This window comes from Triticum aestivum, chromosome 4B (assembly GCF_018294505.1).
Source record: "Triticum aestivum cultivar Chinese Spring chromosome 4B, IWGSC CS RefSeq v2.1, whole genome shotgun sequence".
Classification (NCBI taxonomy): Eukaryota; Viridiplantae; Streptophyta; class Magnoliopsida; order Poales; family Poaceae; genus Triticum; species Triticum aestivum.
The window spans coordinates 502,727,399-502,737,627 of record NC_057804.1 but is presented as its reverse complement, the minus strand read 5'-3'; the positions used below and the strand labels follow the sequence as shown (position 1 = coordinate 502,737,627).

Sequence of the window (10,229 nt, the reverse complement as noted above, 5' to 3'; positions counted from 1 at the left end):
AAACATCCACTCATACTAAGTTATTACATTCATCCAGGAGTAGGGAAACCGATCTAAGCAAAAGAGCGGGCAAAAGAAAACGAATAGCATAAGCAGTCCAGACATCCTCAGGGGGAAGAGATCTTCTTCATCCTAGCCTTGGCACGTTAATTCTTCACCCTTAAGAGGCCGCATAGACTTCATTTGCTACACGTTCTAGCAATCTTGCCCCCAGCTCCAACACTTTTTTTTGCTGCTCCCTTATATGCAAAATAGACCAATCCACCATCCAATGTGTCATTGTTTTAATAATAGTCATAGGATTAGAGATTTTTTATTCTAAAAAATAACTTCATTTCTGGATTTCCATAATGCCCAACAAATAGAAGATAATAGTCATATGGATGGTGTATGAATGTTTGCTTTATTTATAAAGCACTCATATATTTCGAGAGATTTCTATAATGAAAATCGACAAGGCAGCTCATTGTTTAAAACGAAAGCTACTGAAATGAATGCTTCTTTAGGACTAATAAAATTTGCATCGTATGGTCTTTTCTTTTAACAGACATCGTATGGTCTAACATGCTTTGCTTTCATAACAAAACAAAGGAAGACATACCCCTGCAACTTGCAGTACAAAAAATCTTCGTTCATTATTATGATGTATCGATACCACCTCCTCACAGACTATGTGGCACCGAGCCGTCAGTGCACCCGAACCAATCTGACAATTTTTGTACTCTGCTAACCACCGAACATCACAGATGCAACGGCAAGCAAACAGGGACAGAGAAGAACAACATACGGCATGAAGTGCACAACACTGCCACCCAATTAAGCACGTACCCATGCTTGATCAACTCAGTACTCATCGCCTTCGTCCTCGTCGTCTTCACCCTCAGCTCCGACCTCCTCGTAGTCCTTCTCCAGCGCGGCCAGATCCTCCCTGGCCTCCGAGAACTCCCCCTCCTCCATCCCTTCCCCGACGTACCAGTGCACGAACGCGCGCTTGGCGTACATGAGGTCGAACTTGCGGTCGATGCGCGAGAAGACCTCGGCCACGGCCGTGTTGTTGCTGATCATGCACACCGCCCGGCGCACCTTGGCCAGGTCCCCTCCCGGAACCACCGTCGGCGGCTGGTAGTTTATCCCACACTTGAACCCAGTCGGGCACCTTCAATTTGCACGCATCAGCAAAGCAAGAACAGTATTGAAAACAGAGTCATGCATTGCATAGTGCTGATAAATCTCAATGTCAGATTCATGGGCATTGATGCACATACCAATCGACGAACTGCACGGTCCTCTTGGTCTTGATGGAGTGGACGGCGGAGTTGACGTCCTTGGGCACGACGTCGCCGCGGTACATGAGGCAGCAGGCCATGTACTTGCCGTGCCGGGGGTCGCACTTGGCCATGACGCTCGACGGCTCGAACACAGAGTTGGTGATCTCGGGGACGGAGTGCTGCTCATGGAAGGCCTTCTCCGCGGAGATGATGGGCGCGTAGGAAGAGAGCATGAAGTGGATCCTCGGGTACGGCACCAGGTTGGTCTGGAACTCGGTTATGTCCACGTTGATGGCGCCGTCGAACCGCAGCGAGGTGGTCAGGGACGATATCACCTGGGATATCAGCCTGTTCAGGTTGGTGTAGGTCGGGCGCTCGATGTCCAGGGACCTCTTGCAGATGTCGTAGATGGCCTCGTTGTCCAGCAGAACGACGACGTCGGTGTGCTCGATCAGCGAGTGGGTTGAGAGCACGCTGTTGTAAGGCTCCACAACGGCCGTCGAAATCTGAAACAGGCAATGGTTTCAACGAAATGATCTAGCTGAAACTTGACTAGGAAAACGTGGTGCTCCATCAGTTTTTATTTCTCTGCATACTACTGTAGCTTTTTATTATCAAACAATACCATTAGATTCATCATTGAGAATATTTTCACATTATATATACTTGTTGAAATATTCATATTGTCTTCTATAAACTTGGTCAAAATTTATAGTGACTTAGGACAAAGCTAATATCCAAAGTAAATAAATAGAGAGGGAATAATACCTGTGGTGAAGGATAGATAGTGAAACCAAGCTTCGATTTCCTGCCATAGTCGACCGATAGGCGCTCCAGAAGCAATGAACCAAGCCCTGAGCCAGTTCCACCACCAACAGCATTGAAAACCAAGAAACCTTGGAGGCCAGTGCAGTTATCCGCCAATTTTCTGATCCGGTCAAGGCAAAGGTCCACCACTTCTCTTCCAACTGCAGCATCAGAAACAGGGTTTAAAGAAAGGAGTATTTTGTTAGTAGGAGCACAGGGCTGTTTCCCGAGCATGACAATTTTAGTAGTTAAACTGGGTTGCCTCAAGGATGAAAGGGTGTTCTATTCCATGTATGAGCACTAAACTCAGCATGAAATGATCTTAAGTTATGGACATGACTCCCACCTGACACCTGTAGCATGTTGCTTGCAATTCGTGAATACGATTATAATTAGAGACATTTTTTTTTCGAAACGGAGGCAAAAGATTTGCCTCATCTATTAAAATAGAGGAGAATAGAGTTTTGTAGAGTTACACAAGGCCGGAGTACGGCATGACAATTACTCGCGCGATACAATTTTCCCTAATTGTTTAGCCCCTGCAGTAACCCATCGGTTGGCCTCATCTATAATAAGTTTGAGAAGGATTGGCGGTGGCGTCTCTTTGTGGCGGAAGACTCTAGCGTTCCTTTCGTTCCAAATTGTCCAGGATACGAGCATGGTAAGGGAGGCCATGGCTCGACGATCCGGAATGCTCGAATTGGTGCGCTTGTCCCACCAAGAGAGGAGGGAATCCTCAAGGTGCCAGTCAGAAGGGTCCAGATGCGCAAGCCCATACTTGTCAATGAGCATCCGCCAAAGCCTCAAGGTGAAGCGGCATTTGGCGAATAGCTGGACGCCCGACTCCTGCACCTGCTTACAGAGCGGGCAAAGACTGCAGTTGTCCCAGCCACGTCGCTCTAGCCTGTCGGCGGTCCAAATCCGATCTTGTAAGGCCAGCCAAGAAAAGAATTTGACCTTTGGGGGCGCCCACATTTTCCAGACCATGGAGTCCATGGGGGAAAGCGTCAAACCCAGAAATTGTGCCTTGTATGCAGTGGACGCCAAATTAGAGACATTTTCAATACACATTATTTATACTGAAATTCAATATAACGCTTCTGAGCTCGAAACCCCATATGGACTCTTGAATAAAAAATTATCTTAATAAATGATAAGAAAATATACTGTATTTTATATTTCTCAACCATCTTAAAAATAACCAACTAAACTGTGCACCCTCGCTCGTACCCCCTCGTACCCCCTCGCGTCGCCTCCCTGGGCGACGCCAGGGGGCCAAAAAACCAGCGCCGCCAGCCTCCCTCGGCCATCCTCCTGCCACCGTTGCCGCCGGCGAGGTCCGCGGTGGCGGCGGGCCCAGTGCCAAGCCACTAGGGCAGGCGGATCTGCAGCGGGATCCCCTTGAGGCGGCAGGGGCGTCTCTTGTGGTGCGCCCGTGGGCAGCATGCAGGGCGGCACCCCTAGCCTGTGCGGCGGCGGCCAGCGGTCTAGGACGGCGATGGGCTTCCTTTCGTGCATGGATGGTGGCAGCACTCCATGGATGAACCGGTGGATGGCTCTGCCTGAAGATGGGTCGCGGCGGCCGCGGATCTGCGTCCCGTCTAGATCTGTCACGGCGTGCTCTTGGCCGGCAGGCGGTGCGTGGAGGGACCGGTGAGGGTATAGAGGATCTCTGCCGGAGTACCAGCGGTGGCATACGTCTTCATGGCGAGACTCCGCGTGGTTCTAGCCAGCCACGAGATCAGGACGACACGGCTTCCGATGAAAATCGCGCCTGACTGCGGTCTTGGCGGATGATGGCGGCATCTCTGACGTCCTTTCCTTCTCGAGGCATCATCATTGTAGGTCACGTCAACCTGGTCGGGAGGTTCTGGGAGAAACCCTAGATTTGGGTCTACCGGGTCAGACGGTGACAACGTTTCGATGTCGTTCTCCCTCCTGGGGGCATCATTTTGTACCAAGTGCTGGCTGGAGGGGACAAGAGGAGGAGCGGCGTGGCATCTGACACGTCGACAACGGCGGGTCTCAGCGGCATGGAGCAGCGGGGTATCGCCGATGGGCGTGTGATGATGGACGAGCGCAGGATGGTGGCGCTGTCTGGCGTCGTGGTGGCGTCGACGGCAGCTAGACTGGGCAAGGTTGATGCAGCAGTACATTACTAAAGATGGATTGATAACAGGTGGCTGCGTCGGCCTTATACCCCGCAGGCGTCCTGGTTGAGGAGTGCGCCGGACTGGTGGGTGCCCGTACCCGGCAGGCGTCCTGATTGGGACCTCAGGTCTTAGATGTTTGGTTTGGCTGTGAGGTTTGTTTGGTATTAGGCCCAGACTATCAGCATCCCTTCATCAACTGAATAGGAGTAGCGACATATGTCGCCTACACGGTGGCTTTAGCCCTACTATTGTATGACTTTGTAAGGTCTTGTGTGAATAATTAATAAAGTGGCTGCATGCATCGTCCAGATGCAGCGGTTGGGGTCCTCCTCCTTTTCGAAAAAAAAACTAAACTGTGCACAACTGACAAAAAAAAACTGACCAGATGCTCATTTCGGTAGCACAGAAATTATAAAATGTGCAACTACCCGAATTTCATCAGAGATCGTCGAATTATAAATAAGAATTGCTCAGTTGACTTCTAAATAGATGGTGCTCATAAAAGATCTTTTTGGCAAAAAGGTAGGTGAGGTCGAAGCATGGTACTCTACCTGTGTAGTGTCCACGGGCAAAGTTGTTAGCAGCATCTTCATTGTGGGAGATGAGCTGCTCTGGATGGAAGAGCTGGCGGTATGCGCCCGTCCTCACCTCGTCGATGACCGTGGGCTCCAGATCGACGAACAAGGCCCTCGGGACGTGCTTCCCTGAACCCGTTTCGCTGAAGAACGTGTTGAATGCATCCTTTGCAACCCCAACCGAGGTATCACTGCAATCCGATGATAAAAACTTCAAGTTTTTGTATTGTAAAGTAGGATCACGATCGTTAGTAGTACAAGCAAAGCCCAGCATGTATCCTCATGAAGATTGTTTCACAGAACTGGTACTAGTCTTTTGAGATTTGGTCATGCAAAACCAAAATTGATTTTGAAGCAAGCCGTGTCACCAAATCACAGACAATACTTCGGGCTGGGCTGCTCAAGGGCGGCACGCTAAAATTAAGCCGGATTATCCAATCAATCTACCATAAATCCAAGAGTATTTACATATGTTCACCACCCACAATTCAAGAACACCATCAGGCTGGATTTTAATCAAGACAAATTATTCTTCAGGAGAAGAATTCCAGTCAAGATAAAGGGTGATCATGAGTATTTCTCGGAGCTATGAAAGGAAAAGAGCGACAAATCGGAGCAGAGGAGGAGTAGCTGACCTGGGCATGAGGCCGTCGGGCTGGATGCCATGCTCGAGGCAGTAGAGCTCCCAGCAGGAATTCCCCACCTGGATGCCCGCCTGCCCGATGTGGATGCTTATGATCTCCCTCATCTCTCAATCTGATCAGCTGTGTCTGCTCTGCTCTGCTCTGGTGCAGCTCTGTCGCCTCGGAAGCTCAGAAGTAGCACCTGCGCGAGGAAGCAGCCAGAAGGAGACGGAAAGGGCTTGCAGAACAGGGGGAAAAGGTTGGAGGAGAGAAGAAGGGGCGAGGCTGCACGGCGGCGTTACCGGACTTGTGAGCTAGCGGAAAGCGACGGATGGATTACACCGCACGCACCCACGTCGGACGGAAAGCCACCCGCCGTAGGGACAAAATCACTGGGCGTGGACGACCTGGACCATGTCTCGTTCCCACCATCGGTGCCAAACCGAATGCTCTCACCACTCACCATGATGGCGAAGGGACGATGCCATCGCTGCCGTCGTAAGACCGCAACAAGACGCTAGCGTCGAAGGCGCCGTTCACATGAGTTCAATAGTACGGGTGCTGCCTATCTTGATGTGAAGGCACACAGCCATGATGCTTGGAATTAGCCGCTGGCACCGCTGCTCACGATAGGACTCTGATGTGCACTAATCGAATAGCTAACTATCTATCTACTCATGTTATTGAAAAGTACTCCTAGATGCAATGAATTGTTCAGTGTCAAATACAGCAACTACGCACTGACGCACATCACTTTGGTCCTACCGCAAGAACCAGGACTGTTGAGAGGTGGAAGCTAGCAACACAAAATGGTTTATTTGCAGTTTCTCGGTTGGTCATCCGCTGGTATTCACCATGTCGATCCACGGGTACACGCTGCTGCTTCCACGTTCCAAATTCTCTGTCCCTGTGCCAGTTCGATCTGTGAACATTCCTTCCCACCACACCACGCCGCTCAGCGGCACGGCAGACAGCAAAGCAGGGGCCAGGCTTCACCGGTGTGCTACTGGCTACTGCGAGAGGTTGCACATGCCCGGGTGCAGCGGGCACCAGAGCGGCTGGAGGGGCTCGGCCCGGATGCCGCGCGCCACCATCCGGTGCCTCCAGTCGTTGAGCCGGTCCGTGGCGTTGGCGTACCGCTTCCTCCCGCTGGCGCCCTTGTTCCCGGACCAGAGCGTCTCCGCGGCGGCGGCGGCCCTCGGCCAGAGCCTGCCGTCCAGCACCGCGGCGTCCGACTGCTCCGACCACAGCGCCACCTCGCCGCCCAGCACCAGGTTGGCCTCCTCTTCCGTCAGCCCGTGCAGGATGTCGTAGTCGTACACGCGCTGCCACGTCTTGAACGGCGCGCACCACGACCCGCCCGTGCCCCCGGGGTCGTTGAACAGCGGCGCCCCGTCGCCCTCCTTCTCCTGCTTGTCGTACCGGCTGTCGTTGCCCACCCACCCGCCGTGCCCGCAGTCCAGGTAGTAGTAGGCCGCCGAGGAGACGATGGCGCGGTACCCGGCGGCCACGATCCGCTTCGTGTTCTCGGCCCCGTTGTTCCACGTCTGCAGCACCGTCGTCTCCTTGGGCAGCGCCGTCGGCCCCACCATCACCTTGGGCCCCAGGAGCACGTCCTCCCAGTACACCACCGTGCGGTTCAGCTCGTGCACCATGAACGGCCGTGTCGCGTTCACGAACAGCTCCAGGAGTTGGTCGTGCGTGCCGCCCTCGCTGAGGAAGCGCCGCACCACGGGGTCGTCCTCCCAGCACGCCGTGTTCACCTCGTCGGCGCCACCGTGGAGGTACGGGTCCGGGAACAGGGCCGACAGGTCGCGCAGAACGTCCTGCGCCACGCGGTACGCCTTGGGGTTCAGCGGGTTCAGCTGCCCCGTGCAGGGCTCCGCCGCCAGCGCGGGACTCGCCGTGGGCGCCCAGAATTTGTTCGCGCAGGTGACGATCTCCGGGTACGATCCCGCCCACGAACCCGCGTGCCCTGAAATGCGCGCAGCAATTGCATTGAAGAGGTTGCGATGGCCAAATGCAGAGAGGATGAATTCGGAATTTCTTACTCACCGGGCATGTCGATCTCGGGGATGACACGGACGCCGAACGCAGCCGCGTAGTTGACGATGCGACGGACGTCCTTGTCGGTGTAGCGCATGAAGGGGGAGTAGGAGCCGAGGTGGGCGAGGCTGGGGACGGTGGGGAGGACGATGGGGAAGGACTGGGCGTCGGTGATGTGCCAGTGGAAGACGTTGAGCTTGTTGAACGCCATGGCGCGGATGGTGTGGAGGATGTCGCGAACGGGATAGAAGTTGCGGGCGGTGTCGAGAAGGATGCCACGGTGGGTGAAGAGGGGGCGGTCGGAGATCTCGATGCCGCTGGGGACAATCGACTGGCCGCCCGCAGCTTCGCCGCCGCCGGCCCATGCGAGCTGGGAGAAGGTCTCGAGGCCGCGGATGGCGCCCCAGGGCGTGGCCGCGGAGATGTCGGCGGAGGCCGATTCCACGGGCACGGAGAGCGTGTAGGACTCGTCGACGTCGGGGCCGAGCGGGACTTGGGCGTCGGAGACGGAGAGCGTGAGGAGGCGGACGGGGACGCGGGCGAGCGTGTAGTTGGCGGGGGGCACCAGCGGCGTGTGGCGCTCGGCGCGGATGTGGCGGCTGTAGTAGGCGATCGCGTGGCGGAGGGCCGGGTGGGGCGGCACCGCGCGGATGCTGAAGGTCGGGGTGAGCGGCGCGTACACGACGGACGGCCACGAGATGGACGTCGGCTTGGGCCAGACGAACACTTTCTGGTGCGGCTGCGGCGGAGGAGGATTCGAAGGCGGCGGCGGTCGAGCGGCGGGTGCGGCCGCTGGGCGGAGGAGCAGGAGGAGGAGGACGAGATACGGCAGTGCTGCCATGGCCGGCCGGGGTTTAGGAGGAGTGGATGACGAGGGATTTCGGCGTGTTCGGTGGAGTGAGCTGCGGCCATTGGGGATCTGGTGGTCTTTTTTTTTTTCTTTGAGTGGAGGGGATCTGCTGGTCAGTCGCTCTACTTTTCTCTGGCTGACTCGGTTCGAGGGCTCGGCATAAGCCCTATCCGCAATACATGGAGGTAGAAAACCGGTGAGGTGAGATGGAGAGCAACGAGTCGGCGAGCACTTCTTGGGAGTGTTACCAATGAACGGTTTGGGAGCCCTCCGTGCACAACACTTCTCGTTCGCGAAGCTCCCATGAGGGAAACCAGCCGATGTGGTTGGTTTTCGGTTTTCCCTTTCTGGTTTTATACGTTTTGTAGTTTACCCCTCATAGTACTTCTATTTTTTGTTTTTTCCTTTTCGCGCGATATAGACACAAATACCAGGCAACCGCGTGGTTGGCTCCCTGTTTCCCTTTCTTTTCGCATTATATTTCCGGAAAATGGAGATTTATGGGATAATTACGGGCGGGGGTTTCCAACACTATCGGTGTTAGCTTTCAAGTAAGTAAAGATGAACTTTATCATGCACGCGCTAGGGCGGGAAGCATGTTCAGGCATGGGTGTCGACCGTCCAGACGCACTGATTTGAATGAAGCCTCTATTACAAGCACGAGCATATAGTACCAGATGCATGAGGTGTATCAGCTTGCTGACTTAGACCAGCGGCACAGTCGTGTAGCTTGCTATATCAGCTTGATCGTGCAACGTGTTGGTTGTGTAGTGCGTTTGCCATTGCGGCGGCACACAGCGCCTCCGGCGCAAGGCGTCTCCTACTCACTTTCGCTCGTTAAATTTTCATAAACATCTTGAAGGGGGGTTGTCGGTGTCAAAGCCGGCAGATCTCGGGGTAGGGGTCCCGAGCTGTGGATCTCGGATCAAGGGTAACAGGAACGGAGGAGATGATGTTTACCCAGGTTCTGACCCTCTCGATGGAGGTAAAACCCTATGTCCTGCTATTTTTTATATTTATAAAGTTGTATGAAGTATAGAGTTGATCTACCTCAAGATCGTAATGCGTAGTCTAACTCTAAGGCTAGGTAAATGATTTTGCGCTGATGTCCCCTCTACGGGCTAAAACCTCTAGCTTATATACACGTTAGGGAGGGTATCTAGGGTTACAATGTCAGCATCTAGGAGCAAGGTGGCACGAGGGGTCTTGGAGTATACGTCAAGTCTTCGGCAGAGGTAGTCTTAGTCACGCCTCCTGCGTAGGGCCTCCGGAGTCCATCTTGACCGCAAATGAGGGCCCATCAACCCAACCCAGGGAGAATGGGCTGACTGGGTTAGTAACCCCTTATCCAGGACATCGTTAGTAGCCCATGAATTGGTCTTCTATGTCGAAGATGTCTTTCCCAATAATAATAACCTCGGATCCAGAGTCCTTGGCTCGACAGATGAGTTCCACCTTATAATCCTTGGATCATCCCTTCAAATGAGCAATGCCAGCCAAGCTCAACCAAACTTGTACTATCTTCCCGAAGAGGTCGGATAACTTAGCCTTGAAGGCCAACCATCTCGGTGTGGATAGTCCCACTTAGTCTGACAACTTTATCGAGACGACTCACCCCACAATAGGTCGAGCAGTTACTGCATTCCCCAAATCGCGGCCTGAGGCAGCCTTCTTACTGGCGTGTCCCATCGAGGTGGAGATCGTGCCTGTTTTCTCAGGGATATCATCAGGATTTTGTTTCCCCCCACATGCTTAACGACATATTTGATGGGAGTAGCGTGTTTATCGACGCAATGGGGAAGGCTCTTGTCCTTTCACTAGTCTATAAGAGCAAAAGGAAGGACATCGCAACTAACCATGCTCCCATTCTCCCCATCTACTGCCTCATCTAGCTCCAGCGCTCAGAT

The 10,229-nt window shown here is 53.7% G+C and overlaps 2 protein-coding genes across 2 annotated transcripts; both read right to left on the bottom strand.

The window, feature by feature from the left end:
• Positions 1 to 483: 483 nt before the first annotated feature.
• LOC123092948 (tubulin alpha-2 chain) lies at positions 484 to 5,882 on the bottom strand. Its single transcript, XM_044514807.1, has 5 exons — positions 5,439 to 5,882; positions 4,780 to 4,994; positions 2,037 to 2,236; positions 1,266 to 1,774; positions 484 to 1,156 (listed from the first exon to the last, which is right to left on the bottom strand). Exons 1-5 carry the CDS (start codon positions 5,549 to 5,551, stop codon positions 844 to 846), a joined length of 1,350 nt encoding a protein of 449 aa, XP_044370742.1. The 5' UTR covers positions 5,552 to 5,882; the 3' UTR covers positions 484 to 843.
• A 269-nt stretch (positions 5,883 to 6,151) lies between these two features.
• LOC123092947 (beta-hexosaminidase 2) lies at positions 6,152 to 8,463 on the bottom strand. The gene is made up of 2 exons (XM_044514806.1): positions 7,482 to 8,463; positions 6,152 to 7,401 (listed from the first exon to the last, which is right to left on the bottom strand). Exons 1-2 carry the CDS (start codon positions 8,311 to 8,313, stop codon positions 6,437 to 6,439), a joined length of 1,797 nt encoding a protein of 598 aa, XP_044370741.1. The 5' UTR covers positions 8,314 to 8,463; the 3' UTR covers positions 6,152 to 6,436.
• Between the last annotated feature and the right edge of the window lie 1,766 nt (positions 8,464 to 10,229).